The following is a 24,562-nucleotide window of genomic DNA, read 5'->3' on the forward strand; positions in this document are numbered from 1 at the left end:
TCCCTCAGCTCTTCAGCTCAAGGCTAGTGCTCTACCACTTGAGCCACAGTGCCACTTCCAGTTTTCTGGTGGTTTATTGGAGATAAGAGTCTCACGAACTTTCTTGCCTGGGCTGGCTTTGAACCGTGATCCTCAGATCTCAGCCCTCTGAGTAGCTAGCATTATAGGTATGAGCCACCTGTGCTCGGCTATATAGGCATTCTTGTATAAATTATTTCATCTGATAATCCTATAGAGTAGTTGTTTTGAGTCATATTTCATACAAATTAGACTTGCAGAGGGTATATAGCTGGTAAGCAGCAGAGGCAGAACTCAAATGCAGGCCTGATGCCAAAGACAGGATTATTTTTCACATACACAGGCAAAATGGAGGTTAGAACAAAAAGAAGCTGAGCTAAGGCAATGGTATCATCATTATCTACAAATATGAGAAGGCACAACTCTTTCTTATAACATGGAAATCAACAGGAGAAATACCTACTAGATAACCATGACTTCCATGAACACATAGCAAAAAGGGGCAAATGTAGAAGTGGAGCCATGGCTCAAGTGACAGGGTGTTAGCCTTGAGCAAAAAAGCTCAAGGACAGTGCCTAGGCCTTGAATTCAAGCCCCAGGACCAGCACATAAAAAAGAGTGTGAATCTAGTCTGGTCCTTGGGTTCCTGAAGGGCCAATCAGTTTCGCCTATGAACAGGACACCTTGGGGTCAACAGGAAACCTTACCTAGAAAGGAGGGACCCACTGGTAGCGAAGAGAGTTTCGTTGTGACTGAATAGTATTCAACTGCTTTTTTGAATCGTTCTATTTTATCTTCTGTCCTGGACTGGATATTGGAACATCAGATTTTCAGAAAAAGAATAACATGAGTGTCTCTTTCATACAACTTACAATTTGGTAGTCAAAACAATAGCAGATATGAAATATTTAAAGAAACTTAAGAGAGTAACTTTCCACTTTGAATAAAAGATTAGATAGGAAAAAAGCATTATAAAACATAAAATCTATAATACCTTCAACAAAGTTCACTTACATTCCATTCTTTTCAAAAGTGATCAGATTATTTAGGAAAAAAATTAGGATCAGAGAGGATTAATCATATAGAATGACCATCCAAAGGTATTTTGGTGTGTTTCCTTACAGTATTTAAAATTTTTATTATTCTTGTTCTTGAAGAATAATCTTTTCTTCCTTCTCTCACTTCCTACCTCTATCTGCCTTTCCTTCTTTTCTTCTCTTTGCTTTTCTTACTCTGGTCTCAAGCTCATAATCTGTGTCAGCCTCCCAAGAGATGACTAGCACACAACAATCCATGCCCAGCTAAGTATACCCAGTCCATTCTAATACATATTTTTCTACAGTTGATACTATATGTATAATTTGTACCCTGCTTTTATTACATTAACATTTTGTCTAGATAATTTTAAATAGTCTCATATTTTACCATTAGAAATGTGTTATAAATTATATAACCACTGCCACAAAAACAGCCATTTAGGTTATTTTTCACATTTGGCTATTGTAAGTTGTACAACAAATAGTACATTGTCCGTAAGTTTCCTCTGGATCTCCAATTGGCAAATACCCTTAAATTTTAATTATTAGTTTAAAAGGTATGAACATGAAAGCCCAAAGCACAAAAATACATACAAAAACTACAATGTGACGCCTTTCCATTTTCACCAGAAGGTCTAAAATTAAAAATACCAATATTAAGTACTCAGCAGGATAGAGTAAGTGGAACTCTAACAATACTTCTGATGGTAGTGTACATTGATACAGTTTGGAAGAGAGTTTAGCAGCCTGTTATACAAATTTAAATTGCTGGAGAGAGAGAGAGAGAGAGGGAAAGAGAGATACGGACAGGGAGAGAGGAGGGAGAGAGAGACAGAAGATGGGAAAAGGGAGAGAGGCAGAAAGGGAGAGATAGAGGCAAAGGAAGAAGGAGATAGAGAGGGAAAGAAAAACAGGGAAAAGGAGAGGGAGAGAAAGAGAAAGAGAGGAAGAGAGGGAGAAGGAGAGAGAGGGAGACAGGGAGAGGGGGTGAGAGGGAGAAATGGAGAAAGAAAACAAAGAAAATAATGATACACATAATAATATTTAATAAATCTCAAATACACTGAATCAAAGAATAGAGGCACAAAAGAGTACACACAAAGTTCAGGAAGAAGTGAAAATCATCTTTGGCAAAAAAAGTTTAAAAAACTTCTTGGACTGGAGCTGACAATATAACTTGGTAGTACAGTATGTGACAAAAATGTGAGAGTTCGATATCCAGCACTATAAATAAAACTAATGGGCCAGGAGTGTACGTCTCTAGCACTGCCAAAACAAGAAATTACTACTTAATCTCCACGTGAAGAAGGCGACTAAAAGGGATTTATCAAGCCTTTCCCAATTCTCTTTTCTTTTTCTTTTTTTTTTTTGGGGGGGGGGGTCTGGTCATCGGGCCTGAACTCTGGGCCTGGGTGCTGTCCCTCAGCTCTTCAGCTCAAGGCTAGCGCTCTACCACTTGAGCCACAGCTCCACTTGCGGCTTTTTTCTTTGCTTGTGTGGTGCTGAGGAATCAAACCCAGGGCCTCAGGCATGCAAGGCAAGCACTCTACCACTGAGCCACCTTCCCAGCCCTTTCCCAATTCTCTTGAAATAGAATTTTAACATCTTTACAGAATGTCATTTATTAATCACATTTCTAATATCTCATTATAAATAATATTCTCATAAATATATTTTAGCTAAGTCTTTTGGGTTATTTTACAGAGCAAATTCTTAGAAGTATAATTACTAGGTCAAAGAGTATGATCATTTTCAGACTCATGACACATGATACTAAAATCTCTTTCCAAAATAGATTTCTCAAGTTACACTCCCATCATCAATGCATGAGAATATCCACTTCACCATACAGCTCCAGTGCCAAGTATCTTCTATAAAAAAATCATCTACTAGCTATAACAAATAATATTTCTTTCTTACAAAAAATAAAACATACAATAAAAAGAAAATTTTCAAATCTCTCTCAGAGACTGATTTTCAATATTCAGAATCCAGGAAAATATTCCAAGACTTTTTACTTGCATGTATGTCCAGACACAAAACAGGGAACTGAGATCTCCAGCCTTTGGCCATAGAAACAAAAACCATGTACTTTCTCAAAAATTTGAATCTGATATAGCTGGCTGAGAAAAGTGTTTTAAATCTAGAAAACATTAATTAATACTCTACTGTTATCAACATTCCATTATTAATTCATTGATATCTTTATTATATTTAAGAACATGTATAATAATTGAAAGCAATCTCCTAAAAACTACGAATTATGAACAGAATCTACTTTTATGTGGCTAATGCTGCATTCACTCTCTTCACAAGAAGTCATCCAATTTGGTAGATTTTTTTTTTCAGAAATTGTGCTGTATTTATAAACACATTGGTAAAATCATACAGCTTTGGTTTTTTTCACATAAATGGAATCGTATCACTACATTTTCACATGAATGCAATCATATTAATATATTTACTTAGCTTTTTGTATTTAATACTATTTTTATAGACTGTTCAATGTCAGTAGGTAGAGACCTCTGACCCAATCTATTGAAATACCAAATTATATCTGCTTCTCTCAGCAAACCCTTCTGTTCCTGTGTCACCGCAGGCATACACTTATTCTTCAAGAGGCCCTACTTCATTAAAAATTTTCTAGACCATGTTTTCCTAGTTAGTCTTCTGTGTCCTTTTTTCTTTTTTTTGGGGGGGGGTCTGGTCGTGGGGCCTGAACTCTGGGCCTGGGCACTGTCCCTCAGCTCTTCGGCTCAAGGCTAGCACTCTACCACGTGAGCCACAGCGCCACTTCTGGCTTTTTTTTTTGCTTATGTGGTGCTGAGGAATCGAACCCAGGGCCTCAGGCATGCAAGGCAAGCGCTCTACTACTGAGCCAACTTCCCAGCCCTGTCCTTTCTTCTTTTTTTTTTCTTTTTGTTTCTTTTTTTGCCAGTTCTGGGACTTGAATCCTAGGATTGGATACTGTCCCTGGGCTCCTTTTTGCTCAAAGTTAGTGCTCTACCACTTGAGCCACAGCCAGATGCAACTGTGATTAATTGGAGATAAGTCTCACGGACTTTTTTTTTTGCCAAGCCTGGGTCTTGAACCCAGGGCCTGGGCTCTGTCCCTGAGCTTCTTTTGCTTAAGCATAGCGCTCTACCACCGTGCCACTTCTGGCTTTTTCAGTTTATGGTACTGAGGAATTGAACCCAGGGCTTCATGCATGCTAGGCAAGCACTTTACCACTAAGCCACATTCCGAAACCTCTGTGTTCTTTTTTCATTGTACTTATTTGTTTGCTTCTGCCTCTCCATTCAACCTGAAATTCTGTGAGAAGAAAAAATGGGTGATTTATATTTATATTTATATTTATATCCTAATGCTTAGCACAGGATTTAATTTTTGTTTTGTGTGTGTGCATGTGTGTGCCAGTCCTAGGGCTTGAACCAGGGTCAGGGTGCTATCTCTGAGATTGTTTGCTCAAGGCTAGTGCTCTACCACTTGAGCTCACAATGACACTTCTGGCTTTTTCTGACTAATTTACTGGAGATGAAAGTCTCACAGATTTTTCTGCCCTGAATGGCTTAGAACTTGATCCTCAAATCCCAGCCTCCTGAGTAGCTAGGATTACAGGCATAAGCCACCAGCACTGGGCTTAACATAAGATTTGTTTTTTTGAGCTTTTTTTCTTTGTTTTTTGTCAAGCCTGGGGCCTGAACTCAAGGCCTGGGCACTGTCCCTGAACTTGTTTTACTCAAGGCTAGCACTCTACCACTTCAGCCACAGTGCCACTTCTGGCTTTTTCTGTTTATGTGGTACTGAGGAATCAAACCCAGGGCTTCATGCATGCTAGGCAAACACTATACCACGGAGCCACATTCTCAGTCCAAGATTTATTTTACACAGAAACTCATTATTTTTTCTCTGTTAGTGTTTAATCAGGTCCTACCTTTTCCTTTATGATTTCTGCAGAGGATTCAGCAGAGTAGAACTCTTCACTTTATAGATTGAGAATCCCTTATCCAAAATGCTTCAAACTAAAATGGTTTTTATTTCAATTTTTTTGAATATTTGCATATACATAATAAGATATCTTAGAGATAGGACTCAAATACAAACATGAAATTAATTTGTTTCACATTTTCTTTATATGCTAATCCTGAGTTATTTTGCAAACCATTTTTTGTGTTCTTACATTTTGATGGTTTGCCATCACCTGAGTTCCCGGGGCGGAATTCTCTACCTATGACATCATGTGTGAGCTCAAAATGTGTTAATTATGGAGTTTTATATTGAAAATGCTTAACCTGTGTTAACTGTTCAACTGTTTAGGAGATTTTTTTTTGTGATAGAATACTTGTCTCGCATGGGCAAGGCTCTGAATTTTAATCCCTAGGACTGAAAATTAAAAGATTTTAAAAATAAAAATAATTTAAGTAAAACCAGGTTTTCTTTTTTTTTTTTTTAACTCAGATGTCTGCCTCATTAAACCATACATGGAAAGAAGACTAGGGGAGCTAGGGGAGCTCAGGTTTTAAAGTAGCTGCCTTAAAGCAAGTACAAGATCCTGAGCTCAAATCCTAGAACCACCAATATAATAACATAAAGTAATAATAAATTAAAAATTAAAGCACTAAGGTGAAATTGAGGATGGTCTGTATTATCCAGGTTGTTTTTTGTTTCTGGTGAAAAATTAGAGAGATATTCATTATTCAGAATAATTACCTCAGCTACAAAGGGAAGCAAATGCTGTTATTTACTCCATCTCCAGCAATATAAAAAAGATACACCATCCTGAGCACTTACAAAATTTATTATCCATATACACAGAATCCCCTATCTAACACTCACATTTCTCCCTACCAAACAGATTTCTTTCTTTTCAAGTAAGTCCCTTCCTAATTCTCTGATGAAAACAGCCAAAATGACAACGCTAATGAACAAATCTGCAAATGTGCTAATCTGTCATAAGGGTCAGGATTTACTAAAGGTGAGGAAAATGATAGAGTGCTGAGCACACTTCATGTTAGAAGCTATAGACAGTAAGGATCAGGCAATTAAATGTGCAAAAAGGATGGAAGAGAGGATTATGAAAAATGATGACAAGAAAAACACCTGAAAGATATATCAAGAGACTATAAGGCCCATGGAAAACAAAGTCCATGTAAACTTTTCACTAAAGAAAACCCTCTTTGCCAGCACCTGTGGCTCACACCTGTAATTCTAGCTACTCAGGAGGCTGAGATACGAGGTATGCGGTTCAAAGCCAGCCCAGGCAGGAAAGTCCGTGAGACTCTTATCTCCAATAAACCATTCAGAAAACTGGAAGTAGTGCTGTGGCTCAAGTGGTAGAGCACTCGCCTTGAGCTGAAGAGATGAGGGACAGCGCCCAGACACAGAGTTCAAGCCCCATGACTGACAAGAAAAAGAAAACCCTCTTTAAAATTGTGGTAGCAAGTTAAATGTGAAGTAAAAGATGTTAGATTATGCTGTCACAAAAGTTGTAGAAATAACTCTCTCTGCTCTTTTCTAGCTCTTTCTCAGCTCTTTCCTTCTCTTCTCTTTCCCAGCTTCCTTCTCTTTCCTAGCTCTCTCTTTCCCACCTTTCCCAGACACTCTCTTTTCTAGCTCTTTTCTCTCTTTTCTAGCTCTTTTCTCTCTTTCCCAGCTCTCTCTTTCCCAGGCCTTTCCCCACCGCGTGGAGGACCAAGATGGCCTGGTGCCAGCTGGAACGATGAATAAACCTACCCCTTACCTGAATACCACGTGCGTGGTGCTGTTCTTACTCGGCTACCTCTTTTAAAAACCTAACATAAATGGTGCTGTTACTCGGATAAAGGGCTTAAAGTCAGAATAAGTGGGATTCCTCTCTGTTTTTTCCTCTTTTTTTCTTTTTTATTTGTTCTTCCCTTTCTGCTCTGAGGAATACCCACAGTTCTGACGGCCTTTTGCGAACCCATCTGTCTGCTGCGGACACAGCACATCGATACTATTGCTGCCTTCACATCCACGTCCACACCACTTCTCTACTCTGGTGAATGAAACTACTCTCTACGGCTCTCTATGGCTCAGTCTCTGTCCAGATGTGGCGCCACGCCAGAGAGCTCCTACGGCCTTTAGCTGAAAGGCCAGTCACCTCTGAAGCTGAAGATGCTTGGTTTTGGGGGCTTGGCCATTTCTCTCTAGAGAGCTCTGGGGGAAGTCGGGACGCCGCTTCTGCCTGGTCAGCTCTCCTTCATTCACCAGACTGACTCTCCTACTCACTTAATGGGGTGCTGCAAGTCACGCCTGAGCCGTGAAACCCCTTTGAAATGCCTCCTGCGTTCCCTGGAAAGCCAGAGAGCCTAATTTTATGCCATTCTCAGATGGAGACAGTTTTTGCCACTGCAATGGTAAATGGTCAGAAGTCGTTTACTTTCAGGCTCTCATTGTTCTCTCTCTGCCAGTCATGTCCAACTTTCCCTATCTATCCCTTTCTCTTTTCTACATTTTGGCTTGTGCCTTGAAGAGTGCGACGCAGGCTGGGTCCCAGGGACCCCCCCTCCCCGCCCCCACCCATCTAGGTTCCCTCTCAAAGGCTAGCCAATGTAGGCTTGATCTATTTGTTCAGGGTTTCTTTGCATTCTTTCAGAAATTCACCATCTTGAGTTCGCCATCTTGGCCACATGGTGGGTTAAGGGTTTGGCCCCATCTGACCCTTAACCTTCCGCTAAGTTTACTACTCCATCCATCTATTCTTTTTTTATTTTCAGGTAAGGGGTAGGTTTATTCATTGTTCAAGCTGGCACCGGGCCATCTTGGTCCTCCACGTGGTGGGGAAAGGCCTGGGAAAGAGAGAGCTGGGAAAGAGAGAGTAAGAGAGAGAGATGGGGAAAAGAGCTATGAGAGAGCTAGAAAAGAGAGAAAATAGCTAGAAAAGAGAAGAGCTAGAAAAGAGAGAAAATAGAAAAGAGCTAGAAAAGAGCAGAGAGAGGTAGGAAAGAGAAGAGAAGGAAAGAGCTGAGAAAGAGCTAGAAAAGAGCAGAGAGAGTCCATCCATCTATTCTAAGGTGCTGTTAAGTTTCTCTTTTCATAGGCCCTGGTAACTGAGGCCCAACTATCTGATGTGCTTTGTTAGCAAAGACGTCTAAACATTGTTGTCAAAATTTTAGGTTTTGAGTTTTGCCTTTTTTGTTTTGTTTTGTATATTCTTGTACTGACTTCGTGGCTCTAAAATATTGGGCATATCTGTGCTAAGATTCTCACATCTAAGAAGTTTTATCATTTCAGAATATTTGTCGGTCAATTCTTGATAAGGACCAGGTAAGCTCTACTTATTCTACTTGATCTCGTTGTTGCTTTAATTGGAAATAATAAAGGGCTTTTGTGGCAAAGATTTCAGTTCAAAGCCAACCCAGCTGAAAAATCCCTCAGACTCCATGTTCCAACTAACCTGCAAAGAGCCAGGTTGGAAGCATGGTTCAAGACTCTTATCCCTAACCAGCCAAACACTGGAAGTGCTATTGTAACTCAACGTGGTAGAGCACTAGCCTTGAGCAGAAGTGCTCAGGGACAATGCCCAGGCCTTGAGTTCAATCCTCCTTGAATACCAACTGGGACAAGCCATCCCAGCAACGAGCACCTAGACTCAGCCAGTCTGGGGAACAAGGGAACATGGAGAGCAGTAAGAGGAGATGATGTCACATCAGCTACTTTGTGCCTGCCCTTTCAAAATTAACCAGAGCCAGGAGGTCAATAGAAGTAAGAAGCCAGCCCATCCAATGTCTATACCTGTCTACCTATAACTGAACAGGAATTTATATTCTTGCCTTTGTCACCTGACTTCTCTACCTAGTCATCAGATATCAGAGGTAGCTAGGGACATTTCTACCAACATTTTCAGCCCCAAGTCCTTCCTCTTGCCATTTATTTGCTCTCTAGTATTTTTTTCCAGCCCCTCAATGCTCATGAGACTTCTCCAGACCTCATCTAAGGACTCACGCCACCAAGGGACAGCTGCTGCTCGCTGCCTTCTCTGGGAGGGGACCAAATTCCAGCCTTTTACTCCTAATGTCAACGCCCCTTGTCAGCAGGAAGTAGCCAGAGAGAATCCGTGCCCTATTTCATGATTATTAAAAGGCTGGAAAGTAAGGTCCACTCCTGGATAGCAAGCAGACTCCACCCTCCTTGCAGCAAAGTCTCCGCCCAGTACCTGCATTACCTAGGCAACTGGGACACCTGGAAGAGGTCACATCTGCATCCGCTGAGGTCACTTCTTAATTTGATGTCACCACACCTTTCTCTGACCATACCCTAGATAAAACCTAGCCCAGGCCCAGATGCCCTCTCTCTGCTCTCTCTCTGCTCTTTTCTAACTTTCTCAGCTCTTTCCTTCTCTTCTCTTTCCCAGCTCCCTTCTCTTTCCCACCTTTCCCAGACACTCTCTTTTCTAGCTCTTTTCTAGCTCTTCTCTCTTTTTCCCAGCTTTCTCTCTTTGCCAGCTCTCCCAGCTCTCTTTCCCAGGCCTTTCTCCACTGCATGGAGGACCAAGATGGCCTGGTGCCAGCCGGAATGATGAATAAACCTACCCCTTACCTGAAAAAAAAAGTTGTAGAAATACTAGGCTCCCCAAACCAAAACACTCGATTTTATTTTTTATTCACTTAAAAAAACGCAGCAGGATGGGCTGGGAAGATGGCTCAGTGGTAGAGCGCTTGCCTTGCATGCCTGAGGCCCTGGGTTCGATTCCTCAGCACCACATAAGCAAAAAGAAAAAAGCCGGAAGTGGCGCTGTGGCTCAAGTGGTAGAGCGCTAGCCTTGAGCTGAAGAGCTGAGGGACAGCACCCAGGCCCAGAGTTCAGGCCCCACGACCGGACCCAAAAACAAAACAAAACAGATAAGAAATGTACTCATTATCTTGCCCATGTAATTGAGTGGCGCTGTGGCTCAAGTGGTAGAGCGCTAGCCTTGAGCTGAAGAGCTGAGGGACAGCACCCAGGCCCAGAGTTCAGGCCCCACGACCGGACCCAAAAACAAAACAAAACAGATAAGAAATGTACTCATTATCTTGCCCATGTAATTGTATCCCATCTATATGGTATTTTCACAATAAAAAAAAATCCAGCTGGAGCCAGGTACCAGTGGTTCACATCTATAATTCTAGCTATTCAGGAGGCTGAGATCTAAGGATGCAGTTCAAAGTTAGCCCAGGCAGACAAATCTGGGAAACTCTAACTGGCAAAACTCAAGAGCACCAGGCCCTGAGTTCAAGCCCTAGTATTGGCATTAAAAAAAGTATATATACATATATATATATGTATATATATACATATATGTGGTATATATATATATATATATATATGGGTGTTGTGTATGTGTGTATATGTATACATATACACACATGTGTGTGTGTGTGCATGAGAGAGAAAAAGGTTTCTGTACTAGAATAATTAAAGTTTACATTATTCCCACTGAGGATAGTATTAAAAACAACAACAACAAAAATGGAGCTGGGTGCTGACGGCTCACACCTGTAACCCTAGTTACTCAGGAAACTGAGATCTGAGAATTGTGCTTTGAAGCCAGCTGGGGTAGAAAAGTCCATGAAACTCTTCAATTAATCACAGAAAAAGAAAGAAGTGGTGCTATAGCTCAAAGTGGTTGAGGGCTAGCCTTGACAAAAGGAGCTTAGAGACAGTGTCCAGGCTCAGAGTTCAAGCCTCAAGCCCCATAACCAACGAGAGAGAGAGAGAGAGAGAGAGAGAGAGGGAGAGAGAGAGAGAAAGAGAGAGAGAGAGAGAGAAAGAGAGAGAGAGAGAGAGAGAGAGAGAGAGCGTGCCGGGAGCTGGTATCTCATGGCTATAATCCTAGCTTTTCAGGAGGCTAAGTTCTGACAATTGTGATTCAAAGCCAGCCCAGGTAGGAAAGTCCATACAACTCATCTCCAATTAACCACCAGAATACTGGAAGTGGAGCTGTGGTTCAAAGTGGTTCAAGCACTAGCCTGGAGCTCAAAAGATCAAGGACAGTGCCAACGCCCTAAATTCAAGCCCCATGACCAAAAAAACAAAAAGAAAAATAACCCAAACTTTAAAAAATTTAGTAAAAGAAAAAAGTGAGACCAAAGGAGGATATTCTTAGGACAGCATCATAAAGGCTCAATAGCTAAGTACATATGATCATATAAAATGATTTATATCAAAATGAACTCCAAGAAAGAGAAATTGGAGGTTTTTTGTTATTTTGCTTTTCGTTTTTGTTTTCTCCTTTGTCACTGTTTTTTATTTCGGTACCTTTGGTCTTGTATATAAGTTTATCTGTTTGGGGGATGGTAAGGGGGAGCACAGAAATGGTAGGACAAAGTGTAAACAAATGTAGCAGTGATACTCACTAGACACTATGTTGAAAATGAACTATACAACATGTGGGGGAGGGACGGTCAGGAGGGAAAAAACTGGGAGAAATCATCTTTAAAATATAAATAAATAAAAAATCTAAAAAGTTCACCAAATTCTAAACAATCATTTCAAATATGTCTATCATTGGCAAATTCTACCAATCAAATAATGAAATCTGGGGCTGAGAAGGTGGCTCAGTGGTAAAGCGCTTGCCTTGCATATATGAGGCCCTGGGTTCGATACCTCAGCACCACATAAGCAAAAAGAAAAAAAGCCGGAAGCGGCTGTGGCTCAAGTGGTAGGAAGCTAGCCTTGAGCTGAAGAGCTGAGGGACAGCGCCCAGGCCCAGAGCTCAGGCCCCACGACCAGACCCAAAAAATAAAAAATGAAATCTACACAATCTTTTCAAAAATAAGAAGAAGGGGGCTGGGAATGTGGCTTAGTGGTAGAGTGCTTGCCTAGCATGCATAAATCCCTGGGTTTGATTCCTTAGTACCACATAAACAGAAAAAGCTGGAAGTGGTAGAATGCTAGCCTTGAGTAAAAGAAGCTCAGGGACAGTGCCCAGGTCCCGAGTTCAGGCCCCAGGACTGGCAAAAAAAGAGGAAGGAACACTTGCCAACTCATTTTATGAATCTACACTGCCTAGCAAAAACAGACCAAGATAGAACAACTAGAAAATACAGACCTACAAACTCCATGAAATTACATGTAAAAATACTCAATGAAGTACTAATAGTTCAAAACAATACATAAAGGGAATAATACAACAGAATTATGTCATGGGAATACAAAGATAGTTTTAGTATTTTAAAAATCATTTAAAATATTATTTTTTTCTTTTTTTGCCAGTCTCCTGGGCTTGAACTCAGGGCCTGGGCACTGTCCCTGAGCTTCTTTTGCTCAAAGCTAGCACTCTACCCCTTGAGCCATAACGCTACTTCCAGCTTTTTCTGTTTATATTGTGCTGAGTAATCGAACCCAGGGCTTCATGCATGCTAGGAAGCACTCTACCACTGAGCCACATTCCCAGCCCCTCATTAAAAAATATTAATGGAGCTGGGTGCCTGTGGCTCATGCCTATAATCCTAGCTCCTCAGGATGCTGTGATCTGAGGATCATCATTCAAAGCCAGCCTCGGGAATGAAAGTCTGGGAGACTCTTATCTCCAATTAACCACCAAAAAACCAGAAGTGGTGCTGTAGCTCAAGTGGTAGAGTGCTTGCCTTGAACTGAAGAGCTCAAGGACAGGCCCAGAATTCAAGCTCCATGACCAACAAAAAGAAAAAAAGAAAGGAAGGAAGGAAGGAATGGAGGGAGGGAAGAAGAAAGGAAGGAAATATTAATGGATCAAAGGAGAAGAAAGGGTCAGACACAGTGACTCACACTTGTAATCCCAGCTAGTTGGGAGGTGGGGATTGGGAGGATTACCTGAGCAATCCTAAGGCTACCCTGGTCAAAAAGTTCGTGAGATATGAATCTCAAGAAACAAGCTAGACACAGTTGCAATGCCAACTACTCAGCAGGGGTAGATAGATAGGAGGAGTATAGTCCAAAGAAAGCCCAGACAAAAAGCCTGAGGCCCTATCTAAAATATAACTAAAACAAAAAGAGCTAGAGACTTAAGTCATAGCAGCTACCAAGCAAACAAAATACCCTGAGTGCGACCCCTAGAACTATCACAAAAGAAGAAAATATTGCTACCTTATCAATACATGATAAAATGCATTTGGAGAAACATACTGTACATTCATTATAGTAATGATAATGTGAGTCATCTTAGCAAACTAAAACAGAAGAGAACCATCCTCAACCTGTTAAGATACATCTACAAAATCTATAGCTAATGATTACTGTATGCTTTCCTCTTAAGATCATGCATAAGACAAGATATCTACTCTCTACATTCCTGTTCTGCATCATTTTGAAATACTAAACAAGCTATGTATATTACAAAAAAAAGAAATTAGAACTGTCCTTATTCACAGACAATATGATCATCTACACAAAAAAAAATCCCAAGTCTAGAACTAATAAATGATTTACAAAGGTCACAAGTTACAAGGACAACACACCAAAATCATAATTCTATATATTAACAGTGTATAATTAGAAATTAAAATAAAAAACATTCTATATTATACACAACTCAAATATGAAATACTACATTCTAAATATCGTGTACTAAGGGATTAACTCAGTGGTAGAGCACTTACCTAACATGCACCAGGCCTTAAGTTTGATACCCAGTACCACAAGAAAAAAAAGGCAATAAAAGTAAAAATAAATAAAAAGAATGTACAGGGCTTATATGCTAAAAACTATAGCTAATGAAAAAAAAAGCAAAGCATGCCTGAATAAGAGAGGTGTATCATATTCATGGATTCAAATACTCACCGAATTCATCTAGATATATAACAAAATTCCAATCAAAATCCCAGCAGGATTTCTTTTTTGTAGATAGAGACAATATTATTCTAAAATTTATATGAGAAGGCAAAAGAACCTAAAAAGACAAAATAATACTGAAAAAGAATAAAATTGGAGGAATCACTACTCAATTTTAAAATTTACTATAAAGCTAGTGTAATTGAGAAAGTGAAAAAATTGACATATCCATCAACTGAAGACAGCCCAGAAATATGCTCATATAAATATAACCAAATGATTTCTGACAAAAGTGCAAAGGCAAGGGAGAAATGGTAATCCTGTCCCTTTCAATAAATTGTATTTAGACAAGTGGACATCGACATGCAAATCCAAAAACAAAAGCCTCTTCACACTATACAGAAATAAACTGAAGATATAAATGTAAAATGTATCACTTAAAAAGAAGCACAGGAAGAGCCAGGCATAGTAATGCATGCCTATAATCCTAGCACTACACAAGCAGACCTATTTCCAAAAAAAAGAAAAAAAGACTGGGAACATAGCTCAGTGGTAGAGTAACTTCCTAGCACAGGCAAGGCCCTGAGTTCTTCCCAGTATTAAAAAACATAGAAAATTATCATGCCTGTGATTATGCAAAGAATCCCTAGACATGAAACCAAAGGTTTCAGAAAAGATAATAACTGCTAAAAAATTGAAATATTCCTATGCAAACTGTTCTGTTAAATGAATTAAAAGAGGAACTAAGTACTGTGAGAAACCAGATGCCTGATAAAGGACTCATATACAGAATATACAAAGACATCTTAAAGCTCAACAATAAGCAAATGAATAGTTTTTAAATGTGCAAAACACTGTTCTTAAAAAAACCATTTACCAATGAATGTATATAGATGACAAGGAAGCACAAGAATAAAATGTTCATCATTAGTTATTTATAAAATGCAAATTAAAAGTATGATAGGTTAGTGACTCACACCTGTAATCCTAGCTATTCAAGAGACTGAGCTCTGAGGATCGCAGTTCATAGCTGGCCTGGGCAAATAAACCTAAGAGATTCTTTTTTTTTTTGCTTATGTGGTGCTGAGGAATTGAACCTAGGGCCTCAAGCATGCAAGGCAAGCGCTCTACCACTAAGCCACCTTCCCAGCCCCTTCCTGAGAGATTCTTATCTCCAATTCACCAACAAAAAGTCAGAAGCAGAAGTGTGGCTCAAGTGGTAGAATACCAACATGAGGCCTGGGTTTAAGTCTCAATACTGGCATTAGAAAAACAAAAAAGGACTGGGAAGGTAGCTCAGTGGTAGAGCGCTTGCCTTGCATGCATGAGGCCCTGGGTTCAATTCTTCAGCACCACATACATAAGCAGAAAAAGCCGGAATTGGCACTGTGGCTCAAGTGGTAGAGCACTAGCCTTGAGCTGAAGAGCTGAGGGACGGCGCCCAGGCACAGATTTCAGGCCCCATGACTGACAAAAACATAAAAAAACCAAATGAACAACATATGCTTTACTGTATGACTCAGAAATCCCAAACCTACATATTTACACTAGGGAAATGCAGCTCTGTTTGTAGCCACAACAATCATAATTTATCTAAATATCATTTGAGGGAGGAATAAATAAACTATAGTACATCCATGTACAATGAACATTACTCAGCAACAAGAAGGAATGAATCATTAATATCCAACAACTTCAAGGAATCTCAAAAGCATTATGTTAAATGAAAGTAGTCATTCTTAAAAGATTACAAGCAGTACAATTCCACATATGTGCTATTCTGTAGAAGACATAAATATAATGACAGCAAATGTGACCAGTGGGCAGGCACAAGGATTGGTTTTGATGTTATCACAAAGGGAAAATGTGAGAGTTTGGGGGGACTGTACAATTGTTCAGTGTCCTCATTGGGATGGTAATTACATAAATCTTTAACTATATTAAAAAGTAATCTAACTGTGGTCACATACACAAGTCAATTTGTATGCTAATTTAAAAATAAAACTAGGCCAGGTGCTGGTGGCACATGCCTGTAATCCTAACAACTTAGGAGGCTAAGGTCTGAGGATTGTGGTTTGAAGCCAGCCCAGGCATTAAAGTCCATGAGACTCAACTCCAATTAGCCACCAAAAAGTTGGGGCTTATGTGGCAGAGCACTGGCCTTGAGCACAAAGCTCAGGGACAGCACTCAGGCCCTGAGTTCAAGTCCCAGGACTGGCACACATATACAAAAACTAACTTGCTTTCATGACTTTTAGTTTCATTTTGTAACATAAAATCTCAGTTGATTCCCTTTCTTCCATGCTTAAAAGTGAATCTTTGATTCTTATTTAACATGGACTGGTTTTAAGTAATATTTTATATTACTAAGTGGCGCTATGGCTCAAGCGGTAGAGCAATCACCTTGAGCTGAAGAGCACAGGGACAGCGCCCAAGCCCAGAGTTCAAGCCCCATGACCAACAACAACAACAAAAAAAAACTATTTTATATTACTTATTTTATTGCCTGATAAGTAATACAACTTTTATGTTAAAATTGGCTGGGAATATAGCCTAGCATGTGTCAGACTCTGTATGTGCACGCACATGCATACACACATATGTACACGTACACACACACACACACACACACAAATGAGGACACATCAGAGTATTAACTTTAACAAGTTATTTCTAGGTAAGAAGATTTTGTTGATGTTGTAGGACTTGAATTCAGGGCCTGGGTGCTGTCCCTGAGCTCTTTTGCTCAAGGCTAGCTCTCTACCACTGTGAGCCACAGCACCACTTCCAGTTTTTGAGTGGTTACTTGAAGATAAGAGTCTCACAGGACTTACCTGCTTGGGCTGGCTTTGAACCACAATCTTCTGATCTCAGCCTCCTGAGTAGTTAGGATTATATGTATGAGCCACCAGCGCCAGGCAAAATAAGGAGGTTTTTAAAGTAGTGTGTTTATTTTCCAAATGAACTTGTATTACTTATATCATCAGTAGGTAAAGAAATAACCCTTTCAACTCAGGCCTAGTCATAACCTTGTAAGAAAATTTTAGGGCTTCATTCTGTAAACATAGAGAGGCAAGCAGATAGGAAAAGAAGCTGGGGGACACAGCAAAGAACAGGACATCTGCCAGTGCTGCTAGAGAATGTAAGAAATCTTGGGAAGGAGAAGGCTACCTTACCTGAGATTGCTTGAAAACATCCTTCCCAACAACATCCAAGTTTGAGGGGTCTTTGATGGAACTAACATACTCAGAAACAGCCTTGATTACCACATCACAGGGTGGGAGAACCAGCTGATGAGCTCGGACCTAGAAAAGGCAAGTAAAGGACACTAACATTGAAGGTGGATGATCACTAAAAAAGAGTGAATTGGGCTGCAATACAAAATTCAAATTCAGTAAATCCATGGAAAGATAAACTATTTTCATAAATAGTTTTTTCCCCCTTAATTGTTAGTACAAAACACTTGGGAAGAATTTAAAAGTAAAAAGACATTGAAATTATATCCATAATCCTCCTATAGAGGTAACTACTGTTTAATGACATTGCCATTATTAGTTAATTGATGGTCATGAGAGATTTCAGCTGCTTCTGATGTTTTTGCTGTTAAAAGTAATGTTGTGTAAGCTAGGCTCTAGTAGCTCACACCTGTAATCCTGGTGAGGCTGAGATCTGAGGATCACAGTTCAAAGCCAGCCCAGGCAGGAAAAAATCTGTGAAACTCTTATCTCCAGTTACCCACCATAAAACTGGAAATGGAACTGTGGCTCTGAGTGGTAGAGCATTAGCCTTGAGGGCTCAGAGACAGTGCTCGGGCCCTGAGTTCAATCCCAATGACCAAAAAATAAAAAAGTAATATGATATGTGGGTTCAAATTTGAAGAACAAAGAAGTCTTTGAAAAGCATCAGGAAAATATGTAAACAGCAGATTTAAGGCTCACGATAACAAGAAATTCACATTCATTTTGTTAGAATGTATATATAAGAAGATAATGGGTGTTAAAGAGATGCACACAACAGAGTATAGGAGTGAAATAACTTGATGTTTGGCATTGGCATTGAATTACTTCAGCAATGACAACAAATCCCAGCAAATCTGGCAAAATCTTCACAACTGTTGTTAGATCTATATGATGGTACAATAGTGATTATATTATTGTAGTTCCTCACCAGTTTTGTGATGTTTGAGTGTGTGTGTGTGTGTGTGTGTGTGTGTGTGTGTGTGTGTGTGAATACTAGAGCTTGAATTCAGGGACTAGCACTCTATCACTTGATCCCACAGCTCCTCTTCCAGCTTTTTTGGTAGTTAATTCCAGTTAACTGCTTTAACTGGAATTACTAATAGAGTTTTCTGCATGGGATAGCTTTGAATTCTGATCCTCAGATCTCAGCCTCCTGATTAGCTAGGATTACAGGCTTGAGCAACCGGTGCCTAGAGCTTAAGCACTTTCAAAAGAAAAAAATGGTGCTATAAAGAAATATGGGTATTTGTTGTTCACTCTGCAATTAATTAAAAACTTCCAAATTACCAAGGTAAAGGGTATACTTTTTTTGGTGCTGGTCCTGGGGCTTGAACTCAAGTCCTGGACACTGTCTCTGAGCTGTTCTGTTCTACCACTTGAGGCATAGCTTCATTTCATTTGAGGTCAGAGTCTCACAGACTTTACTGGCCAGACTGGCTTTGAACTGAGAAACTCAGATCTCAGCCTCCTGAGTAGCTAGGATTATAGACGTGGGCCACCAGCACCTGGCTTAGGGTATTCCTTTTATAAAAATCTTGTGGTAAAAATTGATTTTCTCACATGTTATCCCATTCATTCCTTTACTTTACACTATGTGCCAGGCACTGTTCCAGCCACCAGAGACACAGCAATGCCTTTACAGAAGATTAAATTCTAGTGTAGGCATGTTGGGATGAAATGAGAGGAAGCAAACAAACAAAATGAATAAGTAAATGTAAAGTGGGCTAGATGCAGATAAATGTTATGGAGAAAATGTAGTATAGAAGGGATTAGGGAATATAAATATACATATGTAGGCAAGTACAACACACGCACATGTGCATATATTGTTTTAAATAGGATCATCAGGAAAGGCCTACATTTGACAAGATCTCTAGGAATGAGGAAATGGTTATGAAAGAAGAAAAAAATCCAAGTGGAAGGAATGGTTAAGTACAAAAATCTTTTCACTATTAGTGGAATAAAAGAAATACATGACCAAATAAATAGGAGGTCATGAGTACACCAGAGTATAGAAGGTCATGATAGTAAGGATAGCGTATAAACTATATAGTATAAACCATAGGAAGGATTGGGTAAGTGATAGTCACTAAAGGATTTTGGGTTTATTTTGTTTCCCCGCCCCCCAACATTTTTTTGTAGTCCTGGGCTTGAACTTAGGGCCTGAGCATTGTCCCTGAGCTTCTTTTTGCTCAAGGCTAGTGCTCTACCACTTGAGCCACAGTGCCATTTCTGGCTTTTTCTGTTTGGCAGTACTGAGGAATTGAACCCAAGGTTCTGTGCATGCTAGGAAAGCACTCGACAGCTAAGCTATATTCCTAACCCCCCCAAGATTTTTTAGTATCAATTAGTTGTATCCATACAGTATACCTTAACCAGGCTTACCCTCTCCATCGCTCTCTCTTATCCCTATCCTCTTCCCCCATTTCTCATACTGATCACTAAAGGATATTGTTTTATTTTTATTTAGTTTAATTTTTTATTATCCTTAAGTAGTTGTACAAAGGGGTTTCAGTTCAACATATCAGTTCATGAGCACAGTGCATCAATTCACTAGAGGATTTTTTTTTTGCCAGTCCTGGGACTTGAACTCAGGGCCTGGGAAGTGTCCCTGAGCTTCTTTTGCTCAAGGATGGCACTTTACCACTTGAGCCACAGCACCACTTCTGGTTTTCACGTGGTACTGAGGAATCGAACCTAGGGCTTCATGAATTCAAGGCAAGCACTCTTTTTTTTTTTTTTTTGGTCGGTCATGGGGCTTGAACTGTGGGCCTGGGCACTGTCCCTCAGCTCTTCAGCTCAAGGCTAGCACTCTACCACTTGAATACCACTTCCAGTTTTCTGGTGGTTTATTGGATATAAAGATTCTCACGAATTTTCCTGCCTGGGCTGGCTTTAAACCGTGATCCTCAGATCTCAGGCTATTGAGTAGCTAGGATTACAGGTGTGAGCCACTGGCGCCCGGCTTCAACTATGAAATTTTTATATACACATATAATGTACTTTGATCATTATCTCTATATACCTTCTATTCCTCCCTCCCACTCCTCTTGGTCCTGTTCCTTTTCCCAAACGGTCCCATTTCTAATCTTTAAAAAATATGCACATATACATATTATGCCAAAAAAGGAAGATAAAACACATGCTAAAGAACACATTTTAGTCTCCATTTTCCTAAAACACTAAAGTAGAACACAACACAGTTATTTAGCATACAATAATATATATATATATATATATATATATATATATATATATATATATATATATGAACAGTTATCTCCCAAATGATAATTTTAAATTGCATACTCTTCTTTTTTCGTTTTTGGTGATTATCCTGGGGCTTGAACTCAGGTCACTGTCCCTGAGCTTTTTTTTTTTTAGTCAGTCATGGGGCTTGAACTCTGGGCCTGGGCACTGTCCCTGAATCTTCAGCTCAAGGCACGCACTCTACCATTTGAGCTACAGCGCCACTTCTGGTTTTCTGGTGGTTAACTGGAGATAAGAGTCTCATGGATGTTCCTGGATATTAATCCTGGATATTAATCACAGATGTCCCTGAATATAATCTGGATATTAATCCCCTGTACAAATCCTCTGGGTAGCTGATAAAGATTTTTCTCCCATTCGCAAGCTGTCTCTTGGAGCTGATCATAGTTCCCTTGCTGTACTGAATCTTTTTAATTTGATGCAATCCTATTTGTCAGTTATTATTTCCTGAGCTGTTGGGAGTATTCATAAGAATGACACAGCATATTCCTGGATCTTCAAGTGTTTGCCCCAGGGTTTTATGTTTAGTTTTATTTTAAAGATTCACTCTGATGTTACATCATCATAACCATCTGAGAACAGATGAGGGTGTGAGAATAGATAGGGTAGGGTAGAGTGTAAGAAGGCCAACAATAAACTATAATAATAATCCAGACAAGACATAATGATGGTTTGATAAATAAAAGTAGTTATAAATGTTTTTGGGGGGGTAGTTTTTCTTTTTTCTTCAAGACGAGGTCTGGCCATATATTCCAGGCAGGCCTCAAACTCTAGGTCCTGATGCCTCAGACTCCCAAGTATATATTGCCATGTTCAACTGAGCATGGTCTATCATAAAGAAAAAAATCAGAATTGCCCAGGAAGTGTGTGCCAGTTTTGAGCAAAAAAGACAAGCAAGAACACAAGGCCCTGACTTTAAGCCCCAGTACCAAAAAAAGAAAAAGAAAAAAAGAAAAAGTCAGATGCTAGTGGCTCATGCCTATAATCCTAGCAACTCAAAAGGCTGAGATCTAAAAATCAACGTTTGAAACCAGCACGGACAGAAAAGTCTGAGAATTTTATATCTCGAATTAACCACCAAAGAGAAGGAAGAAGAGCTGTGGCTCAAGTGGTAGAGTACCAGCCTAAGTGAAAAAAATCAAAGCAAGAGACTGAAGCCCTTATTTCAAGCTACAATACAGGCACATAGCATAAGAAGAAAAATCCTATTGTTTCCAGGCGCTGGTGGCTCATGCCTCTAATCCTAGCTACTCAGGAGGCTCAGATCTGAGGACTGCAATTCAAAGCCAGGCCATGCAAGAAAGTCTGTGAGACTTTAATCTCCAATGAACCACTGGAAAAGTGGAAGTGGAGCAGTGGCTCCAAAGTGGTAGAATGCTAGCATTGAGCCAAAGAGCTCAGGGACAGAGCCCAGGCCCTGAGTTCAAGCCACAGGACTGGAAAAAATAAAAACAAAAATCAAATTACTCTTGATTTTATTCGCAATCTATTTACTGTTCTACATTTCTTCTCATACCAAAGTCCTCTAGAGCGAGTTGTCTATACTTGTCTTTACTATTTTCTGTTGCTTGTTCTCTCTTCAATCTGATATGCTAAAATTGCCTTCAAGAAGGTCACCAAAACATCTAAGTTGGCAAGCCCAGTGATAAGATTTCCTACTTGACTATTTGGCAGTATTTGACATAGCTGCTCACTCTTCACTTGGCTTTACAACAGCACACTCTTGTTTCCTTCATACCTCACTAATCGCTGTTTTGTGTTGTTCTCTTATCTTCCAACAATGGGGTGTTCAGAGTTCACCCTAGTTCCCTTCTGTTCTAATTGCACACATGATTGATTGCACCTGGGATCATGACTTCATGAACATTTGCCAATTGGTGACCTCTAAGATTTTATCTGTCTGCCCTCTCCTTTACACTCCAGATTTTAATATTTGTTTACTAAACATATTCGTTTATATATCAAACATGTATTTTACAGTAATATTTCCAAATGGAAACTGATTTTCCTTTAAAGCTGTTCCTTCCTTATCTTCCCTCATTTTCCTTAATGACAATTTTATAATTCCAGTTTTTTAGGTTAAAATTCTTGGGATCATTTGGACTTACATCTCTCATTCGTATAGCTCACATTAAGTCTGTTATAAACAGCATTAACTTTCCTTTCAAAATATGTCTAATTAACCTCCATCATTAAGAAAAAAAAAGAGCTGGGTGCAGGTGTCTCATGCCTGTAATCCTAGCTACTCTGAAGGCTGAGATCTGAGGATCACTGCTCAAAGCTAGCCTGGGCAGAAAAGTCTTTGAGACTCTTAACCACCAGAAAACTGGAAGTGGTGCTGTGGCTCAAATGGTAGAGTGTTCATCTTGAACTGAAGAGCTCAAGGACAGTGCCCAGGCCTAGAGTTCAAGCCCCACAACAGAAGGAGAAGGAGAAGGAGAAGAAAGAGAGAAGGAAGAAAGAAGAAGGAAGCAGCAGCAGCCAGGCTCTGGTGGCTAATATCTGTAATCCTAGCTACTCAGAAAGCTGAGATCTGAGGATCAAGTTTTGCCAGTATAGACAAAAATGTTTGTGAGACTCTCATCTCCAATTAACCACAAAAAAAACCCAAAAGATGAGCTGTGGCTCAAGTGGTAGAGCAAAAGTTAAAGAACAGTACTTAGGCCCAGCAATTCAAGCCCCAAGACCAGTACACAATCACAATAAAAGATGGATCATGGTTATACATCCACTATAGGAAAGAACCAATGAATGATGCAGAAGAAGGAGGGGGAGAATTGTTGAATTAATTTTACCTTTATATTGGCAAGACTAGATAGGATCTAATACAATTAGATTTGGCTTAAGGAGCATGAAGGTAGGGGGCACATTCAAGGACAAACAAATTATATACAGGTGAAAAGATAGGGTGGGAGTTTATGGAAGATTTGTATCATGATTTCCATTTTCTCAGTGAAACAGAAAAAGATATCACAAGCTGTGGGTAAACAAATGAGCTGATAGTATTAAAGGCTGGAGGAAAGAGAAGGTATAAAATAACTGTTTAGGATAAAGAAGGAACAAATAAAATATTTTTTTGTCAGTTTTGGGGCTTCAACTCAGTGCCTGGGTGCTGTCCTTGATCCTCTTTGTGTGCAAAGCTAGCACTCTACCACTTAAGCCACAGCACTACTTCCACTTTTTTTTGGGGGGGGGGGGTCATGGGGCTTGAATTCTGGGCCTAGGCACTGTCCCTGTGCTCTTCTGCTCAAGGCGAGCTCTCTACCACTTTAGCCACAGCACCACTTATGGATTGCTGGAGGTTTATTGGAGATAAGAGTCTCACAGACTTTTCTGCCCGGGCTGGCTTTTAGCTGTGATCCTCAGATCTCAGCCTCCTGAATAACTAGGCTTACAGGCGAGAGCCACCACCGGCACCTGGCTACCACTTCCACTTTTTGAGTGGCTAGTTGGAGATAACAGTCTCTCGAGGACTTTTCTGCCTTAGCTGGCTTTGAACCGAGATCCTCAAATCTCAGCCTCCTGAGTAGCTAGGATTATAGGTGTGAACCCTCAGTGCCCAGCTACAAACAGAAATTTAGTGTAATCCCCAACTAACACTGCCACCATAAGTACAGGAGGCTATACTTCAATATTTCCTAAACTGTTAACAAAAAGTAACAAGATAGCCAGGAGCCGGTGGCTCACGCCTGTAATCCTAGCTACTCAGGAGGCTGAGATGTGAGGATCATGGTTCAAAGCCAACCTGGAGAGGAAAGTCCATGAAACTCTTGTCTCCAATTAACCACCAGAAAACCAGAAGTGGTGCTGTGGCTCAAGTGGTAGAGCTATAGCCTTGAGCTGAAGAGCGCAGGGACAGCACACAGGCCCAGAACTCAAGCCCCATGACCCCCCCCCAAAAAAAGTAACAAAGTGCTCATTGAACTTACATGACTGATAGCTAAGTCATATTATCTATCAATCACTGCATCTCTTCTTTTGTAAATTTTCTGCTTTTGTCCTTTATAGCCCATTATTGTGGCATTTAGTAAAGTTTGTGTGAATCCTAAGATATAAAGAGTATTTCAACAACTCAATTTTTATGTATTTTTAAAAATTTTAAATGGTGCAACAGGTCCACCTGTATCTTTAAACAACTGGTTTTTCCCCATCTCCTCCTCAAGTTATACTGACATCAAATATAGTGAAAGCAGGGGTTATACTGTGGGGGAGGGACATACAAAGCAACAAAGAGATAATCTTATAAGT

At 40.0% G+C, this 24,562-nt stretch overlaps 1 protein-coding gene across 1 annotated transcript in view; it reads right to left on the reverse strand.

The window, feature by feature from the left end:
- Positions 1-24,562, reverse strand: part of Fam120c (family with sequence similarity 120C) — a 130,919-nt gene that overhangs the window by 67,022 nt on the left and 39,335 nt on the right. The window contains exons 4-5 of the mRNA XM_013035804.1: positions 16,982-17,110; positions 726-825 (exon numbers count right to left, since the gene is read on the reverse strand). Of these exons, the coding sequence (XP_012891258.1) occupies positions 726-825; positions 16,982-17,110 (229 nt within the window). The remainder of the gene's footprint in view (positions 1-725; positions 826-16,981; positions 17,111-24,562) is intronic.

This window comes from Dipodomys ordii, unplaced genomic scaffold (genome assembly GCF_000151885.1).
Source record: "Dipodomys ordii isolate 6190 unplaced genomic scaffold, Dord_2.0 Scaffold221, whole genome shotgun sequence".
NCBI lineage: Eukaryota > Metazoa > Chordata > Mammalia > Rodentia > Heteromyidae > Dipodomys > Dipodomys ordii.